The sequence below is a fragment of the Thamnophis sirtalis genome, unplaced genomic scaffold (genome assembly GCF_051295495.1).
Source record: "Thamnophis sirtalis isolate CommonGarterSnake01/CBP01778 unplaced genomic scaffold, rThaSir2_p1.2 scaffold_3, whole genome shotgun sequence".
NCBI classification, from domain to species: domain Eukaryota; kingdom Metazoa; phylum Chordata; class Lepidosauria; order Squamata; family Natricidae; genus Thamnophis; species Thamnophis sirtalis.
The window spans coordinates 2164456-2184455 of NW_028261383.1; the positions used below are offsets into that span (position 1 = coordinate 2164456).

The window sequence follows — 20000 nt, forward strand, 5'->3', positions numbered from 1 at the left end:
GGCGAATAGGTCCTCTCACCATTGGGTCATTTTCGCCCTCATTGTCACTGTCGTAGGATTCTGGTGACTGGTCATTGTTGCCTTGGGTTTCCCCCCACCTTCATCTGGTTGTGGAGGGACCTCTGCAGCCTGGAAAGCTTTCCAGGATGCGTGGGTAGCCTGTTTGTGACCACGTTCCCTTCAGGCCCTGGGTAGCTCTGGCCTCAGCATCGGGGTTGGGGTTGTGCACACGGACGCCATATGGCCCATCCCCTTGCATCTGTAGAATTTCAGCAGACTTCAAGGGAGGGCTGGTCTCAGGGCTCACTGTGGTGCTGTGGTTCCCCATCGTCTGGGTGGTTTCAGGTCAGGTTGACCTCTCTCTTTTGTGTCTGGTTGCTTTCTCAAGTTGTTGGCATGCAGCCCATTGTCGACTTTTATTGCTACTTGGAACCACTCAGAGAGTCAGTTTGGAATGTTGCAGTAGGCAGTTACTTGGGCAATCTTCTGATCCAGACTTGTTCTGAAAAAAATACACTAACAGACGCTCTGGTAAAGGGGGTAGCCTTCCAATGACTCTCCTAAATTCATGGATGTGCTCTTTGATGGGGCATCCCCTTTGCTTTAGGTTGCTGAGCTCATCTTCCGCATACAGGTCCTCCTCCACCTCCACAAATCTGCCTCTAGCAGTCGTAGGAAGACATCTATGCCTTGCAGTTGGGGGGGGGGGGCTCTCCTCTTGTGGAGGGCTGCTAGCCATTCCCTTGATTCTCCCTCTAGTCCCTCTGCAATAGTATTCACTATTGCTCTGGGGGATAAGTAGAAGTGTCCATAGCATTCCAGGTGGGCTTCAGCTGAGTCAAGAAATAGGGCTAACTGGTCTGAGTTCCCATCAAACTTTCCTCTGAATTGGGGTGGTTCAATCAGCAGTGCCCTTCCCTCCTCCCGTTGACCTCTGTATGCTTGCATTTGATATGTCTGAAGATACTCCTCAGTTCTAGTTTGGAGGGAGGGTATAGATTGTCTGCCCTGGGCAGCCTGCCTGCTACGTGGGAGAGGCACTGGCTTCATCTTCCTTCTAATGGGTGAAGAAGTGGGGCTGCTTTCCCATGTGCTTCTTGTCACCTCAAGAGGATCCACTGCTTCTCCCCTCTCTTTTGGCATGCATAATGGCCTTTCTTCATGGAGGGTGACCCAGTCAAATTACTCCCTCCGTTGCTCTATGGAATTTCCCAGGGGCTCCATTTGGGCTTTGGGGGCCTGGCTTGATTCCACTCCAGCATCCCCTCCACTCTTCCCAGCTTGTTTAGGGCCTTTCCCTTTTTCTGGGAATAGGGGTGGGGTGGGGGCTCAGATTTAGCTGTTTTAAGGGGTTACTTATCTCCTCTTGCTTCTCTCATCTCGGCTTTGATGTCTGATGGCTGCTCTCCAGCTCTGTTCAGATAGCTGGCCTTTTGCCATGGTCTTCTGAGTTCCCCCTTGGCACCTCCGATATTTAAAAGCAAAAGATGGCTGTCTGTAAAGTACCCTAATAAAGCGTGCTTCATAATAAGTGACCCAATATTGTAATACAAAAAGCAGTGATTTATTAACAGATTCATTAATAGGTATAATCTTTCCCCTAGTGACCAAAGAGAAATGTCCTTGGAGGTTAAAATGAGGGAGCAGAAGATGAAAAGACACTGGAGCAATGATGGCTTAGCATTACCAGGGAGATGCTCTCTCTTATCCTTTGTCTTAATCAACTTCTCATGTTTTAAATTTCCCTTGAAAGTGAGATGTTCCATGTCATAATGATATAGATTATTGCCTTGAAGTGAGGGGAGGAAGGAGGTGACAAGCAAGAAATCATGAGATAGGATTGAGCCTTCGTGCTATGATGGGTTGACAGTACACTGAATGTTAGGATTAGGAGTTCTTGTGGAAGTCTTGAACTCACTCTCAGATCATCTTGAAGGCCATCTCCATCTTCCTTGTGCCTTCAGACTTGCAAGATTCTGTTAGTGCAGCTTTAAAATAAACTAGAATTTGTTTATCTCATCATGTTTACTGTCTGGTTCACCTGATGGGTCTGAAAGGAACACGGGCAATAGATAAGGGACACTTATGAAAAAGTCACCTCTACCCAGATTTCTGACATGGTAATTTTACTGTTTTTCAACAACCTGGTTCCAGTAACTCAAGCTAGGTCCATTGCTTCATTCACCATCAAGATGTAAATCAAGAGAGTTTTTTTGCAAGAAGATCTGGCATTAAGTAATGGCAGCAATAACTGCAGCAATACAGCCATATGGACCACAGAATGAAAGTCAGCATAGATTAGAGGGGAATTTTGCCCTATAATGGGCTACCCAATACTTTCCATTTCACCTACCTTGGCCTAACACTAAATAGATACAACTACCACCATCACCACCCCGTTCACTTGTGCCTAGGTTGATCGATCCCTTCTTCATTTCAGCCTGCATGGAACCTTCAAATCCTCAACAATCTAATCATCCAGGCTCACTACTGGCACACCACTCAGTTGACCCTCTGTGAGAAAAATAACATTATTTGATTGAAATTGATGAAATGTATTCAATCTGTAGAGATATAAGGCAACTGTCTGTTTTCTTATTAGAACAATTCAAACTTGCAGTAGGAAATGATTTTCTTTTGATGTGTGGCGTTCTCAAACTGCTCCAACTTCTTAAATTATGGGAGATAATTTCTTTTCTGTTTTATTCCCCCCCCCCTTCGTTTTGGATTTCTAAAGGAAAGCAGACAAAGGAAGTGACCTCAGCTCCATTACCTATAGTCACTTTTCATTTACTATAAATATGTATACTTAAATCATCAGTTCCCTGTACATTGGTCTCTCCTGGCTTTTTGAGATGTATAAATATGAGCGCATCTCTTTGTGGAATGTAATCTCTCTCCATATTTCAAGGAAATATCCCACCAGCATAGGTTCTTTAATAAACATTGCAGTAAGCCAGCTCTAGGTCCTGAGATTGATTCATTGAACACCATAGATGTTAAAGAGATTATTTCCCCTAAAGTGAGGCTTATCATGTGACTGTTGAGCCAGGCCAACACTGAGTTCATTATACCAGTGAAATTTGATCCAAAAATCACATTGGAAGAGTAAACTGGTGTTCAGTCCTTTATTTCTGCACAGAAGTAAAGATGGATACTTCTGACATTGCAAGTTGTTTTTATTTTTTATAAAACCACACATACATGTTAGAATTTCTTGAAATGTCATTACTTCTATCAGACTTTATTTATTCATTACATTTTATGCAGTCCATCTCCCCTACAAGGTGACTCTGGGTGCTTTACAGATTATAAAACAATAAAAAATAGTTAAAAGATTAAAACAACACAGAATCAGAATATGATTAAAAACTATACTAAAATCATACCAAGAGAGCTAAGAGCGGAATGGGATGGAGATGAAGTCTTCTTAACCTTTCAGATATTGCCTCAAATGTAATAATTTAATTTTTATTTCATTTTGAAAACAAATATTCCTTTGTATTCAAATCAGGTCTTAAGAAAATAATGTAACATTTCGGGATAAAAATGAAGCCTAATAGGCTGGCACTGGAAGCCAGGATGGAGAAGATCTGCACAGCCACCATGTACTTCCCCTTGGTACTAAGATAGGTGGGTACAAAGGATATCCAGACGCTGCAGAAGACCAGCATGCTGAAGGTGATGAGCTTGGCTTCATTGAAGGCCCCAGGCAGATTCCTGGCCAGGAAAGCCACTGTGAAGCAGATAGCTGCCAGAAAGCCCATGTAGCCTAGAGCAAGGTAGAACATGGCCACAGACCCTTCATTACACTGCAGAATGATCTCTCCAGACTGCGAGTGGGTGTCCAAATCAGGAAATGGGGGAGAGGTGCCCAACCAGATACTGCAGACAACAGCCTGGACACCTGAACAACAAAGGATGATGGAGTTGGCTAGGCTCTTCCCCAGCCATCTCTGCACTTCACTCCCTGGTTTTGTGGCCAAGAAGGCTAAAACCACAGTGACTGTTTTGGCCAAAACAGTAGAAATGGCAACTGAGAATATGTTGCTGAAGGCTGTTTGTCGAAGAATGCAGGTGGCTCTCATTGGCCGGCCAATGAATAGGAAGGAGATCAAGAAACAAAGCAAGAGAGCAATGAGGAGGATGTAGGAGAGATCCCGGTTGTTAGCTTTGACTATCGGTGTTTCTTGGAATTTAATGAAGATTCCCAAGACTAATCCTGTTACCAAAGACAGGAACAAGGCAAGGGAAGCTAAGATGATCCCCAAATCTTCTGGATAGGATAGAAAAGTTTCAATCTTAGGAATACAGTGATCTCTGTTGATGTTTGGATACTGATTTGCTGGACATTTGGTACATTTTTCAGCATCTGAAATGAGTGAGATTAACAGGTAGCATAAAGGATGTTCTTCCATTAGATCTCTACATAGAGTCCTCAATTTAGGATCACAGCTGGGACTAGAATTTCTACTGCTAAGCTTGGCAGTTCTTACGGTTAAGATTAACACATACTGTACAGCATGTTTCTCAATCACTTCTATCATTGGAATGAAACTGGTGATGGGGTGGATGAATGTAGGTGGAGAAAAGCAACATGCAGCAATGATTGGGAAGTTTAAGAAGTACAACGAGGAAGAAAAAGTGCCAAAGGCAAATGCTATTGCATTCCATACATTCCCAGGATGAGCTATAACTGCTTTCAGAGGTTGTATTTTTAGCATCCCACATGAATCACATGTTACAGCTGAAATTCAAAGCACTCTTGCAACCTTTCCACCAATGATCCATGGAGATCTGGTCATTGGGAACCATTAACTCAAGCAGAGGATATAGTAAAGCGTTGGACCCAAGGTCTCAGTGGCCCTTTTCTACCTGTGACTCTTTTGACAAGGAAGATATTTCATAATTAATTTTGCCTCTGATCATAGATTGTCAAATCTTCAATCTGGACAGTAGTTTTCCTGACTGGAGGAATCCCCTGTTTCTTTGTCCTGCATCCATGCTGAGAGGGGTAGAGGGAGGAAGGGAGGATGGATGGATGGATGGATGGATGGAAAAAATGGATTGACTATACACAAAACAAATATGGGACTAAGAAATTCCAGATAGCCTATGCTTAAGATTAGGAATAAGTTAAACTGCTTAAAGTTTGGATAACAGCAAGAAGCTGAGTTCAACGTAGAGATCTTATTGACTTTCTTTCCTTTTTTAAAAAAATCTCCTTTGTTTTAATATATTTTAGACTGCGTTTGTTAAAAAGCTACACCGTGTATGGGCTCTGGGAAGTCGGGGGGGAGGGAGGGAGGTCTTAGGGGGGAGGGGGGAGGGGGGAAATATAGTGTGTGCTAGATTTTAAAGTAACATGATTGCACTTGTATACTGTTGCTCTTTAATTCTAGTGTAAAAATAGGACAAGCTGAATATATTGATAGATAGTAGAAATACACCGAAGGGAGGAGTAGAGGGAAAGAAGAAAGAGGGGTAGAGAGGGTGAGAGAGAGGATTGGAGGGAGGGTGAGATGGAAGGGAGGGAGTGTATTGGGAGAGAGGAGTGATAGAGGGGGAGGGGAAGTAGGTTAGAGGGGAATGTTGGAGGGAAGAAGGAAAGTTGGAGGGGGGCGAAAGAAAGGGTGTACGGAGGGTCGAAGTGGTATATTGGGTTTGTATTTTGGGGGGTATTGTTGACAAGAGGGATGGCTGTGTTTATTGTTCAATGTTATATGGCCCCGGTTATGCACAGTATATATGTGACTGTACGAAATGAAATGAAAATAAAACATATTTACAATCTGGACAGTAGTTTTCCTGACTGGTGGAAACCCCTGTTTCTTTGTCCTGCCATCCATGCTGAGAGGGATAGAGGGAGGAAGGGAAGATGGATGGATGGATGGATGGAAGGAAGGAAGGAAGGAAGGAAGGAGGATCCATTTCTGGGACTAAAGGTGGACTTGTTAAATAAATAAATCCAGCTTTTTAGTCATGCATTATTAGATGGAAAGGAAAGCAAAGGGAAGGAAAGGGAAGAATTGGAGTTTATCAATTTATCTAGAAATTCCAAGAATAGTTGACAGACCAATAAAGAAAATAAAGAGCAAGAAATGTTGTCTTACTCTTAAAGAAAAGCCATCATTGATCCCCTGTTTTTTAATAACTTACAATTTAAATTCCACTCATGTAATAAATTATTTATATTAAAATATATGTTTTCTTTTTCAAAAAATCCATTTATGAACAATATCAGGATCTATGGTCTTTCCAAATGTCTGCCTCTTTTCTCTGGTGTCACACACCTTCCATGGTGGAGATGGTTCCCTCTGGACAAGGATGACAGTCATAGCAGCAGATGGGCATCCCTTCCTGAGGCACCTTTCTAAATCCAGGATGACAGCTTTCCACACACCTGGAAGGAGGCAGGGGCTGAGGAGAGAGAGGAAACGGAAAATGAACTTGGTTTCAAAACAATGTCAAAGAAAGAAGGTTTTGCTGATTTGGTTCAACAATTAGCTTTGACTAATCAGAAGCCAATAGGAAATTTGAACTTCATAGAACACGATTCCATATTCCATCATTGTTCTATTACTTTCTCATACTCACCACAAATTTAGACTTTCAAATTAAGTTTCAATGTTAACTTTATCAGGGCAATGTTGGATGGACTCTTTTCATGGTCTGCTGAATAATCAGCAAATAAAAAGTTTGCACCTTTGACAGCCTGGTCAGTTGACATGGAAACTCAAAGCAAGCTCCTTCCCACCCCCAAAATTTAATCCTGTTGCACTTTCCGTGGAAGTAATATAAATATTTGCCCCACCTTATTCAGCATTTCTATCTGTGTGATACTCTTCTGGTCAATGGAAAATTTCAAATCCTGGGGTGTCTGTTTTTTTAGCATGCCAGATTTAATTCTCTTGACAGATTTGTTTGGGAAAACAATCCAGTTCACAATGTCCAGGTCAGCTGTCAGATCTCCCTTTTCATCCAAATATACTCCTTCTATTGAATGATTGTGAAACTCTGAGCCTTGAAGGAAGGAATGAAGCTGAAATGCAAAGGAAAAGGAGAATTTAGAAAGGACATTAGACATTCTTTGAAAATACCCTTTGGTCTTCGCTAGGAAGGATCTGAATATTTCTTTCTCTGTTTTCAAATACCAGATTCTATTTTCTATTTCCAACTTGTTTAGATGAGTATCAACAAACCTAGGAATAATAATAGCTATAAATTAGATCAATGGCTGTAATGGTCAGGAGTCTTGGAATCTAATCATGTTCCTCTTCCCAGTGCTTTATCCCAGAATTGCTAACATATAATTCTTCTAAAGGCAAATAAAGAATATTTTTTATTCTATTAACCTAAAATTAATTGACAAATATTAAAATATTAGTACCTTGATATCTGTCAGGCAGGAAAAACATATCTAATTGAAAAGAAATACCTGCCATGCCTTCACTCTTGGAGCTTCCACCTTCACCCCCATGTTCCTCACTGATCTCTTGAATGTGGACATATGAGCTGAATGTAAGGACCTTCCCAAAGCCAAGATGGTGTTGGAAATGAGGTAGCTGTCTAGAGCCAGGATCTCATCGATCTCTTCTTTCCTCAGAGATGCCAGTTCTTCTCTCTGTCTGCACCGTTCCCAAACTTTCACTGAAAAAGCATCCTTAGTGGATGAGCATGTAAAGGTTTTCCCCAAAAAATTATATACGGATGTGACAATGATCTCAAAATCATCATAATTTGCCCATTGGCTTTTCTTTATCATAAAGGAAAAAATTCCAGCAAGGTGTTTGATGGAATGGACACTAAATCTCAAATCAAGGCTGAGATCCCACTGAGCTGTTGTGATCCAGACTTTATCTATAACAGGTTTCTGAATATGTGGAAATCCTCCTTGTATAATTATCATTCCTATTGTGAATGAATTAGACTCTGAACCATAAACAAAGACATTGACTTTTCTCCACTTAAAATATTCTTTTAATTTCATATGAAATTCAGCAACATTTAGAGTAAAGCTTTGATAGATAACTGCACAAATGCCATTCCTTAACATCAAAGAAGGCATTGTCCGCATGAAACTCTCCCCCTGGTCAGTTTTTGGAGCAACAAGACCAACCAAGTTCCATCTGAAATGAAGTAGCAGTTGGATAATCCCTGGATATTGGGCTCCTTCAGCAGGGAGCATCGGGTAGAAGAAAGGAAACTGAGTTTTATCCCCCAGAATCTGGGAAGCAAAACTGTAACTGATCTGAAAGGAATGGAAGATGTTGGAACTTTAAATGAAACAAGCAAAAGGTATTTTTTCCCTAATAAATCTTTGCTGTTCATTTACTCTGTTTGCAAAGAGTCTCCTAAAAAAGACACACCTGAGGGATTTTGTAGGTGCCCAACATGGTTGAAATCTGGATGGAGATGCCAGTCTCAGCCTCTTCCAGAACAGCCACTGTGTTTCTCTGCCTTCCACACCTGTAATTGGGCACATTGGACTCTCCATCTGAAAGCAAATCCAGCAAAGCCTCTGAAGTCATTTCTGCCTTGAAGAAATTTTCATAGATATTATAACCCAGGGTAATGTTAGGTAAGAGATGGCTATTCTGGTTGACACCTTCAATGGCAAATAGGAAAGGTACAAATTTCCAATAAAATTTGGTTGATGATCTGTAGGTACAAACACATTGATGAAAATAAGATTTAACTCCCCCCCCCACGATAACTATTTTCATCCAATCAATCAATTGTTCCAAAAACTTGCAATATTCCAACATGTTACCATAGAAAAGAAGAAAAACAGTAGAAAACTATGGATTGTGCAGTATTTCAGACACTCTCCCTTCTTGGTTAAACTAGCATCTATTCAATTTCATGTTTTGATTTTCAAATATTTATTTTATATTTGACGGACTGTTATCTTAATAAAATTGATTGAAAGGTTGGCTGAAAGGATCTATTTATTATTAGTTGTAGTATATTCTAGATATTATAAATATTTTTGAAGTTAGATCAACAGTTTAGGGAAACTGAAAATGGCTCCTCCATGGATGACATTCAGAAGTTTGTAAAAACCAGGTTATTCTCCCTACCTCTGAGGCATAGGGGAGTTTGAACACCTAATGAATGAATCTTTGTTGTTGTTGTTTTTGTTATTCCTGAGAATAACAGGATAACTGGTTTTTGTTATTTTCTTGATTTCTAGTTTTTTCTTTTAATTATAGGCTACCCAGAGTCACACAGCCTATGAATTGCATTTTCATTAAAAAAAAGATTCTTACATCTCTGGCATGAACTCCTGAATGAGAATAAGAGTCAATTACAAAGCCCATGTTCTTCACTGGGACTCCCAGCAATAATTTTTGATGTGAAAAAACGATGATGTATATGATGCAGAGAGAAAAGAGAGCATCCCTCTGTGCTTGGGCCAATATCTCCCACGGTCCAGTTCAACTCAGGAGTTAGGTGAAGGGAGAGGTCAGACTGTCCCCCTCTGCCCACTGCCTAATTCTGCTGGAAAGAACAGTGGATGGTGGAAAATATTTCAATACAATACAATAGCTGAGTTGGAAGGGACCTTGGAGGTCTTCTATTCCAACCCCCTGCCTAGGCAGAAAACCCTATACCATTCCAGACCAACGGCTATCGAACATCTTATTAAAGAATTCCAGTATTGGGGCATTCACAACTTCTGGAGGCAAGCTGTTCCACTGATTAATTGTTCTAACTGTCAGGAAATTTCTCCTCAGTTCTAAGTTGCTTCTCTCCTTCATTAGTTTCCACCTATTGCTTCTTGTTCTACCCTCAGGTACCTTGGAGAATAGTTTGACGCCCTCTTCTTTGTGGCAACCCCTGAGATATTGGAACACTGCTATCATGTCTCCCCTAGTCCTTATTTTCATTAAACTACACATACCTAGTTCCTGCAACCGTTCTTCATGTTTTAGTCTCCCCTAATCATCTTTGTTGCTCTTCTCTGCACTCTTTCTAGAGCCTCCTCATCTTTTCTACATTGTGGCACCCAAAACTGAATGTAGTATTCCAAGTGTGGCCTTACCAAAGCATTATAAAGTGGTATTAACACTTCATGTGATCTTGATTCTATCCCTCTGTTGTAGCCTAGAACTGTGTTGGCTTTTTTGGCAGCTGCTGCACCTTCGTGGCTCATATTTAAATGGTTGTTCACTAGGACTCCAAGATCCTTTCACAATTACTACTATTGAGCAAGGTACCACCTATTCTGTATCTGTGCATTTCGTTTTTGTTGCCTAATTGTAGAACCTTACTCTTTTCACCATTGAATTTCATTTTATTAGATAGTGCCCAATGCTCAAGTTTGTCAAGATCCTTCTGTATCTTAAGCCTGTCTTCTGGGGTGTGGTCTATTCCTGCCAGCTTGGTGTTACCTGCAAATTTGATGCATTCCCCATTTATTCTCTCATCCAAATCATTGAAGAGTACTGGGCCTAAAACAGAACCTTGGGTACTCCACTGCATATTTCCCTCCATGTAGATGCAGTTCCATTGAGGTCTACACGTTGAGTGCGGTTGGTCAGCCACTTACGAATCTATCTGGTGGTGATGCTGTCCAACCCACATTCTTCTACTTTATCTAGTGGTAGGTTATGGTCTACCTTATCAAATGCCTTACTGAAGTTCAAGTAAACTATATCGACGGCATTCCTCTGGTCCACTAATTTTGTCACTTTGTCAAAGAATGCAATAAGATTTATTTGGCATGATATGTTTTTGACAACCCATGTTGGCTTTTGGCTATTACTTTGTTTACTTCTAGGTGTTCGCTAATTTGTTGCTTGACTGTTTTTTTCCAGAATCTTTCCTGGTATTGAGGTCAGGCTGATAGGTCTATAGTTTCCTGGATCTATTTTTTTTCCTTTTTTGAAGATGGGAACCACATCAGCTCTTTTCCAGTCCTCTGGCAGTTCCTCGGTGCACTAGGATCTCTGAAAGATATAGTTCAGTGGTTCTGAGATCTCATCTGCCAGTTCCCTCAGAACCGACCACTCCTGGTGATTTGAACTCATCTAGGGTAGACAGGTGCTTCTTACGATTTTCTTCCCTATTTCAATTTGTGTTCATAATCTGATTTTTGTGGTGCTGTTTTATCCCTTTGTGTAAAGACAAATGCAAAAAATGAGTTAAATAGTTCTGCTTTCTCCTTGTTGCTTTTCACCTTCTTGCCTCTTTCTCCCAGCAATAGGCCATTGTTTCCTTAACCCCTTTCTTGTTTTTAACATGTTGGAAAAAGCTTTTTTGTTATTTTTTACTTTTGTGGCAAGCCTTTCTTCATTGTGAGCCTTAGCTTTCCTTGCTTCATTTTTACAGGCTCGGGCTGTTTGGTGATATTCTGCTTTAGTTATGTCCCCCCCCCTCTTTCCACTTTTTATACTTAACTTTTTTGTCTTTCAATTTGTCAGAGAGTTCTTTATGCAGCCATGCTGGTTTTGATTGATTTTGATTGATTTTTGAATTTGAAACCTCAAAATGAGTTTCCTCACAAGCAGTGTGCAGGAAACTCAAGATAGAATCGGAAAGTAAGTTAGTAAATGGGACAGTTGAATGGTGAAAGAAAACACCTTGTCTTTTGGGGTGAAACTGTAGACTTTCATTGGAAATAAAGGTTCTGTAATGCAGTGTAAGAAGATGGACTTACTTGGAAAAAGCTGTTGAAGGACTTCTATTGAAGCTTAATGATTGAAATACAGCCTTCATTGCAGAGACTATGATGCTAATGAAATAATCTCCTGGCTTGTAATAATTCTGTGGGTCCACTTCACCCTGTTCCAAAATCAGGAGGCATTTGGCTTTGTGCATCCCCCAAGCTCCCCTTGGCGACAGAAGCAGTGAAAGGAGAAGCAGCAGCAACATGACTTGTATTCCTGATGGAGACTTCTCTATTGCACATACTTTGATAACCAAAAGGATGAGAAGAAGAGTTGGAAGAAACCAAACCTCTTCCAAGACATAAGCTTAAGATCAAGACCGAGTCCAGCCAAAGGAAATACACATAGGCTCTGCTTCTGTTGAAACCAACCCCAGATTCTCTCTGTGTCCAGAGCTGCAGATGCACCCAAACTTTGTGACATAGACTCCTCTCAACATTGCTTTTGAATCTGACACCATCACTGAAACATTTTCTGACATGTTTATGCTAAATTTTCTGAAAATTTGCAGAAAGGTCTCTGAGGAACTAACATACAGACAAGAAATAAATCACTGTGATTTAAATAATTGCAAGAGAGGGAGAGAAATGTCACCTCTTTGAACCTTGAACATGTCAACAGGGACATGCTCAAAGGGAGAATGCTGAGATGTGGCTCAAAATTTTGAAGATGAGCCAATGAGATTTCTGGATTTTGCCCCAAATCTTTCCAGTAGAACTTTCAGAGAACTCAGGATCAAGACAGTCTTTTAACTTGCCTTGAGGAGTGGCATATAAATATGGATTTAGTTCAGCTTTTTTCCCCAAGGAATATTTACTTATAGCTGTTTAGGTAATTGTGAATCCCATTAAGAGGTGTGTAATTACTCCCAGTTTGAAGATAGTCAAATGTGGGGGGCAGAAAATATATTTCAAACCACTGAATTGCCACCCTTTCTGATCGACAAGGTCAGCATCTTAGTCACTGAGACACCAGCAAAATCTCAAGAATGAGGCCTTTTGCTCAGTATGTGCTGCTTCAGCCCTTTGGCTTCAGATTCTTCAAATCTAATTCAACTCTTTTCCTGCTTTGCTTTTCTTATAAAGCTGAGAAGCCATATTTATATTTGTATTTATTTTACAATTATGGCATTTTTATTCAAAAATTATATATCAACATGGAAACCACTGACATAATGATTTTAAATTCAGGGTCACTGAAAAATACACATAGACCTGCAGAAAGTATCTTACTTATATATTCAAGAAGAAATGATAGTAAAAGAAAAAAGGATTTGATTCTATTTTTACTATTTTTATTATTTTTAAACAAAAGTGAAGTATTAAATTCTATTTTCTGGAATAATAATTGATGTTTTGAGGAATTTTCTATCCAAAATCCACTTAATTTATTATTTTGACATGATGTTCTTTTGTATTCACATCAGACCTCAGAAAATAATGTAGCAATGAAGATTTATCCCAGCAGGCCAACACTGGAGGGCAAGCTGGAGAAGACCTGCACAACATTTCTTTTAGTGTCTCGAATGCCTTTTGGCAGCTTAGGTTCCACTGTAGAGGTTGTCCTGGGTGAGGTTTTGCTCCTGGGCTCCATGTCTTCAGGAGGTCTGTCAGGGCTTTGGCAATCTTCGTAAAGGAGGGGATGAATGGCCAATAGAAGTTCACAAATCCTAAAAAGTTTTGTAGTTGTCTGCGGGTGCGAGGGGGTTGCCAGCTTAGGATAGGTTGTACTTTGGCTGGGTCCATATCTATTCCCTCATTTGACACTCAGTAGCCTAGGTAATCTAGTCGCTCATGGTGGAATTCACATTTTAATAGCTTGATGTAGAGGTTGGCTACCAGAAATTTTTCCAGTACATGGCGGACCAGGGATATGTGGTCGTCTATGGTCTCAGTGTAGATGAGGATGTCACCCAGGTAGACGAGGACCCCCTTAACTGCATGAACACTGCGGGGGCTCCCTGTAGTCCAAAAGGCATCACTTTGAATTGGAAGCTCCCTAGGGGGCAGTTGAACAGTGTTTTCCACTCATCACCTTCCCTAATCCGTATTTGGTAGTATGCCTCTCTGAGGTCTAATTTTGTGAAGACTTTTCCATTGGCCAAGTGAGATAGCATATCTTTCATGAGGGGGAGGGATATAGGTTTTGTACGGACATGACATTTATCCCTCGAAAGTCCACGTATAGTCTCATAGTTTCATCTTTTTTCTCTTTGAAGACGACTGGTGCTGCAACCTGTGGCTTGGCTGCCTCAATGAACCCTGTGCTAGGTTTTTGTTTATGTATTTGCACATTTCTTGCTTTTCCCAGGACGTCATGGCATACAGCTTGCGTTTGGGTAGTTTTGCCCTGGGGATAATTTCGATGGCACAATCTGCCTCATGGTTTGGAGGGTGGCAAAATGTTGCATTCTGTCTTGCTGAATACTTCTGCAACATCCTGATATTTCCCTGGGATCTGTTCAGTCTCTGGGTTTCATCGGATGTGGCTCCCAGGTGTTCTGATGTGCTCTTTTGGGGTGTTCCCTGCTTGGGTGGTGTTTCTGCTTGTTGGTGGAAAAAGGGTTGGGGCCCCTTTTCTATCCTAAACCTATGAGTACCCCCTTGCCACCAGATGGTTGGTCCCCACTTGTCTAGCCAGGAGAGTCCCAGTATGACTGCATCTGTCATTTTGGGGGCTATTATGAATCAAATTACTTCCCAGTGATCCAGTAGCTCTCATCTCACTGGTTCGGTCAGGTGGGTGGCATAGGCTCCCCCCATTAGGGACCCGTTGACCTGTTTGAACTGGATTGGATGGGCCAGTCTTTTTGCTCTGATCCCCAGTTTCAGGACTGTGGTCAGGTTGATCAAGCATCTAGTGCAGCCTTAGTCTATTAGGGCTTGAAAATCCCCCTGGTTTCCTGTCTTTGGGGCTATGAGGCCTATTGGAAAAAGGAAAGGGCAAATTAGTCCTTTCACCATTGGGTCATTTTCGCCCTCATCGTCACTGTCATTGGATTCTGGTGACTGGTCATTGTTGCCTTATGTTCCCCCCCTTCATCTGGTTGGGGAGGGACCTCTGCAGCCTGGAAAGCCTTCTGGGATGCATGGGTAGCCCGTTTGTGATCACGTTCCCTTCAGGCCCTGGGTAGTAGCTCTGGCCTCGCCATCGGGGTTGGGGTCATGCACACAGACGCCATATGGCCCATCCCTCTGACCAACATACCTTCCAGCTACGCCAAAATTCCAGATTTGATCTAGCTAGGCTCCAGGGCCAGGCAGGCTAGGATAGTGGCTCCTAGAGCCACCATGTGCCCTCTGCAGGAGGAGGCCCGAGAACTATGGGCCTCATTTGCATACTATTTTTTTTGCTTTTTAACCCTTGGTTAACCCTTAAAAGGCAAAAAAATCCTTATGCAAAGGAGGGCCCGAGTTCTCTGGCCTCCTCCTATACTTAAACACTATGTACACTCCAAATCACTGTGAGTTGAAGTCTGGTAGCAACTAGTTTGGCCTTAATTATTTTAGAAAAACTTTAAAATTCCTTCCTTTTCCTGAGGAGACTGGTGAGGCCCCGCCTCCCCTGCCTCTAGTGAGTGCACGTCCCTGAGACATACCCAATTCCTGCAACTGTTCTTCATACGTTTTAACCTCCGGTCTCCAAATCATCTTTGTTGCTCTTTTCTGCACTCTTTTCAGAGTCTCAACATCTTTTTTATATCATGGTGACCAAAACTGGATGCAGTATTCCAAGTGTGCCCATACAAAGGTCAATGTAACTGCAAATACCACACAGAACATACACTATCTCCTCACATACAAGATGGAATGGTAGAGGTGCATGGGGACCGTATTATGTAATTGTCAGCCAACTCTTTCTGTCCTAACGAAAGATGAACTACATCAACCATTTAGGTTGATTTTGACTGTGGGTATCAGGCCTGGAGACCATCTTTTGATTTGGGTCTTCAGGCCTGCCCCAATTGAAGTTGTGGGAAAGTGGGAGGGGGGTTGTATGGAACATGGATGATACATAGTCATAATAACATTCTTTTCTCAGAGAGTCAAGGACAACTTCCCCTTCACCTGCATGGGTGTGACTGGAAGAGGTCTCCAGTTGGGACGGTGCCTGATTGGGCCATGTGATGGACATGTGGGTGCTGGTTGAGGTCTTGAATTTTCAACTGGGTGGGGAAAACCTGGAAACTTTCAGATTTGGGTTTTCCCAGATGTGCCACCATGACATCTCTAATAAAAAGGTACTTTGAGGGACTTCAAGCAACAGACTCTTATTTCATGAGGGATGTTATTTGGAAACCTGACAATGGGATTACTAAATGGGTGATTGCATAGGGGCTACCAGCTGCTACAACTCCCAAAAATGTGGTCCTGGGAATGTATAACTTGAGTTAACTTTAGCCTAGACTCTGTGTTCCATATGAAGTTCACATGTAGATTCAAATGCAAAGCTCAAGTTTGACAGGTTGGCATAGTTTCACTGCCAGTTCTCTCCCTTGGTGCTCTGAGTCCCAGCTCTGGGCCTCAGTGGCCAGAAGACACTTTGGCAATAACTTTGCACCAACTTCTTCAAACTTCGTTCAAAATATTCCCTCCTGCTGTTTCTCCATAACGTTTATGGTCTCAGTTATGGACCACTCTCCTCAACCTAGAGTGGAAACCACATTGATCCATAGCAACAAGCAAAGCAAATGACTATAATTGGGTAATTATAAGGAGAATGTGCTGAATTCTGCCTAGAGAAAAACATATTTATGTCAATTCCCTAAAGTGGCTTAATATGCTAGCAACAGGTCAGCAAAGAGACAGCTGAGTTTGGCCTGCCTTTTTTGCAAGAAATAGAGTATCAAGAACAGAGAATAAGTTTTGCAATATCACAAAAAAGCAACCAAACTTTTATTTAAATATCTCAGATTTCACACTGGTTGTGTTGCAAAGGAGGATCCTGGAAATTTATACTCCAAACACATTGCTTCTCTCTCCTGTTTGCTGGGAAGCCTGACAGATTTAGAATTTTGTAGGACTTTTGACTGCTGAGAATGACATTTTGTATGCTCTTAATAAAAACCTTCCATGAAAATATTTGCAAACTATTTCAGAATGTTACAGTGTTTCTTGAAGGACCCCAAAATGCCTTCAGTGGTGCCCCAAAGCGTAAAGTATCCATATTAAGTTGGGTTCCCAGAAGACAAACAAAATTTAATCAGACAGAATTTTAGCTACTATACTCTATGTCAGAGGTTTCCACAGGTGGATCAAGATAGGCAAGATGGTTGAGAGAGTGATGTTATAGAAGCTACGCCCCTTTGGAAAGTGCATGTTGATGCATGTTCAAAGGGGGCAAAGGTTGCATCATATTGCTGCCTTCTTGCCCATTCTCCCCTACACACACACACACACACACACACACACACATCATCATCATCATCATCATAATCATCATACCTCATCCTCCATATGACTATAGTTGTTTTAATGTCCCTTTATAACAAACATTCCAAAATTTAAAACAAAACCACATAGTGGCATCCCTTTATCTATTTTCAATACCATCCAACCACATTATACCTTTATAACACATTCAAAATAAAAATTAATTATGTTTAATAACAAAAATTTTAGACCTCTTTTCTTAACCATTCCTTACAATTTATATCTAATTTCCCTTTTATCATGTCAATAGAAATTATTACATTATTATCATTATCAGTCATTTATTTAACAATAGTTTGACTAAGTTTAACTTACTTTCCCCTTTTTTCACTATTTAAAATTTATACCAAATTTCCTCTTATCAAACCAATACATACTCCTTTTTAACATCTGCATGAAAGCACTGGGTGAGATCATCCACCTCCATGGTTTGTGGTATTATCAGTATGCTGACAATATTAAACTTTATATCTCCACCTCACAACAATGTTGAAAATAAATAAAACTAACATTGGATGTGCAGAAGAAACAGCTACAGTATATTTAACTTTATTTGAATCATTAAGGATACGATTTCTTATAGTCACCTGGTGTTGTGGCCCAGCAGGAGGCGTTGGAGCTGCAAACAGACTCCGACAGTGAGGGGCCTTATGAGTCGGCTCTGGAAGATGTGGAGGACCCTGGACAGGGTTCAGACTCCGAGCAGGGCGCAGAGAGGCTGGTTGGCCACCAGGAGGCGCCTGAGGCATGGAGCAGCGGTAAAAGCCAAAGGGAGTGTGCTCCTGATGTCAGGCCTTGGAGCAGTGGTGAGGAGGCAAGGGAGTTGGCTCTGGATGCCTGGCAATGACGGGCAGATCGATGTAGAGAACAGCTAAGCAGATACAAAAGATAATTGGACCCAGGTGGTTGTAATTGGACTCCTCTCAAGATAGTATTTAAGGAGAGACTCTGGGAGGAGTCTGGTTGCAGGATTCAACTTAATTCTCAATGCTGGAGAAGCTGTTATCTGCATCTGTTGGAGTCTGCGTTGCTGTCAAGGTTCTTATCTGTTGTCGTGCTTGGGCTTTCAGCCACTGAGATTTATGTTTCCTGCTAATAAAGTGCTGTGGCATTCCAGCTAAGCTTGTCTCGACATTCGTTACTGGACGGAGGAGGGGGTCAGAACACCTGGACATCTAACTCAAGACAATTTTTTATCTCTAGGTGATATTAGGCATCCTTCAAATTTACTCACTCCATGCCTGAGGTGTGCAATCCATTTGACAAGAGTTTCAGAGCTTTCGTGTGTCTGTGTGTGTTTGTGAAATAAAACCTTTTTCCACCTTCCATTTCTAAAGTATGATTCTGATTTATCATTAACTTGAAATTCAGGGGCCCCTACTTTCTAAAGTCCCAAGCATCACTTTTCTAACTGATTTCAGAATCACTCTTTTTACAATATCCTGGTCTATTGGCAGGTCCCAATTCTCATATTTTATCATTCATTCATTCATTCATTCATTCATTCATTCATTCATTCATTCATTCATTCATTCATTCATTCATGTGTTCATTCATTCATTCATGACCGTCCCAATTTTGCCCCCCCCCCTCTCAACAAGTAGCTCTGGATTGTAAACAAGCAAAAAAAAAAAGCAATTTATTTGCTTAACAAGGAAACAGGCTCCTTCATACATTGGAATTCCAGTCCCAGACACATACCTAGGTGTTGTGGCCCAGCAGGAGCAGTTGGAGCTGCAAACAGACTTTGATAGCGAGGGACCCTATGAGTCGGCTCTGGAAGATGTGGAGGACCCTGGACAGGGTTCAGACTCCGAGCAGGGACCAGAGAGGCTGGTTGGCCACCAGGAGGCGCCTGAGGCATGGAGCAGTGTTGAAAGCCAAAGGGAGTTGGTTCCTGATGTCAGGCCCTGGAGCAGTGGGGAGGAGCTAAGGGAGTTGGTCCCAGATGCCAGGCAAAGACGGGCAGATAAGTGCCAACAGCAACTACGGAGATATAGAAGATAATTGGGGCCAGGTGGTTGTGATTAGGCTCCTCCCAAGAGAGTATATAAGAAGAGACTTAGGGAGGAGGCTTTTTGCAGGACTTAACTATTATACTAAAGCTGGAGAAGCTCTTGTGTGTATTTCTTATCTGTGGAAGTCTGGGTTGCTGCCAAAGTCTTGTCGGTGTGTTAATTTACTGTGAATAAATTGTCTAGCAGTAATCTTGTGTCGGCGTGACTCACCGTACGTAGGGGGGTCAGAACACCTAGGTCTCCAAGATCTTCCCAAAAATAAATAGAGTAGGGACTACCAAAATCTCCACAGGGAGATTTTACTATATTGATCAGGGGAATTTCTACCTCCTTAATAGGTGATAGTGTACATTTGATTTTAAAGTTTTAAACACATATAATCTTGGCGAGACAAAAAAGCAAAAAGGTGCTTGTTATATGGATTTTGGAAAGACAGCGCATTTTTTGGAGTATAAGATGCTCCAAGGTTTTGAAGAGGCAATTTAAAAAAAAAAATGTAGGTAGGTAGATAGAGGGATACAGAGAGAAAGAGAGAGATATACAGTAGGTAGGTAAGGAGAGAATGTAGGTAGGTAGGTAGGTAGGTAGGTAGGTAGGTAGGTAGGTAAAGAGTAGGTAGGTAGGTAGGGAGAGATAGAGAGTGTAGGTAGGTAGGTAAAGGGATAGAGAGAGAGAAATAGAGAGAGAGAGAGAAATACAGTAAATAGGAAGAGAGGGAGGGAGAGTAGGTAGGTAGGTAGGTAGGTAGGTAGGTAGGTAGGTAGAGAGAGAGAGAGAGAGAGAGAGAGAGAGAGAAATACAGTAGGTAGGTAGGAAGAGAGAGAGAGAGAGTAGGTAGGTAGGTAGGTAGATGTTTCCAGGTGTATTTATCCATG

At 41.5% G+C, this 20000-nt stretch overlaps 2 protein-coding genes across 2 annotated transcripts; both read right to left on the reverse strand.

Annotated features, from left to right (window-relative positions):
* Positions 1-3476: 3476 nt before the first annotated feature.
* Positions 3477-6414, reverse strand: LOC148047026 (vomeronasal type-2 receptor 26-like). The gene is made up of 2 exons (XM_087711219.1): positions 6294-6414; positions 3477-4372 (listed from the first exon to the last, which is right to left on the reverse strand). Exons 1-2 carry the CDS (start codon positions 6352-6354, stop codon positions 3477-3479), a joined length of 957 nt encoding a protein of 318 aa, XP_087567345.1. The 5' UTR covers positions 6355-6414.
* A 352-nt stretch (positions 6415-6766) lies between these two features.
* Positions 6767-11826, reverse strand: LOC148047027 (vomeronasal type-2 receptor 26-like). Its single transcript, XM_087707681.1, has 4 exons — positions 11666-11826; positions 8370-8661; positions 7439-8251; positions 6767-7042 (listed from the first exon to the last, which is right to left on the reverse strand). Exons 1-4 carry the CDS (start codon positions 11824-11826, stop codon positions 6767-6769), a joined length of 1542 nt encoding a protein of 513 aa, XP_087563807.1.
* Positions 11827-20000: the final 8174 nt, after the last annotated feature.

Bases quoted from the DNA above. Each gene is read 5' to 3' on its own strand.
- LOC148047026 (XM_087711219.1), bottom strand. From the start codon at position 6,354: ATGCCCATCTGCTGCTATGACTGTCATCCTTGTCCAGAGGGAACCATC. The intron at 4,373-6,293 runs GTGTGTGACACC...CACTCATTTCAG, and splicing joins AACCATCTCCACCATGGAAG to ATGCTGAAAAATGTACCAAA.
- LOC148047027 (XM_087707681.1), bottom strand. From the start codon at position 11,826: ATGCACAAAGCCAAATGCCTCCTGATTTTGGAACAGGGTGAAGTGGAC. The intron at 8,662-11,665 runs GTAAGTCCATCT...TTGTACCTACAG, and splicing joins CCTTCAACAGCTTTTTCCAA to ATCATCAACCAAATTTTATT. The intron at 8,252-8,369 runs GTGTGTCTTTTT...CATTCCTTTCAG, and splicing joins GCACCTACAAAATCCCTCAG to ATCAGTTACAGTTTTGCTTC.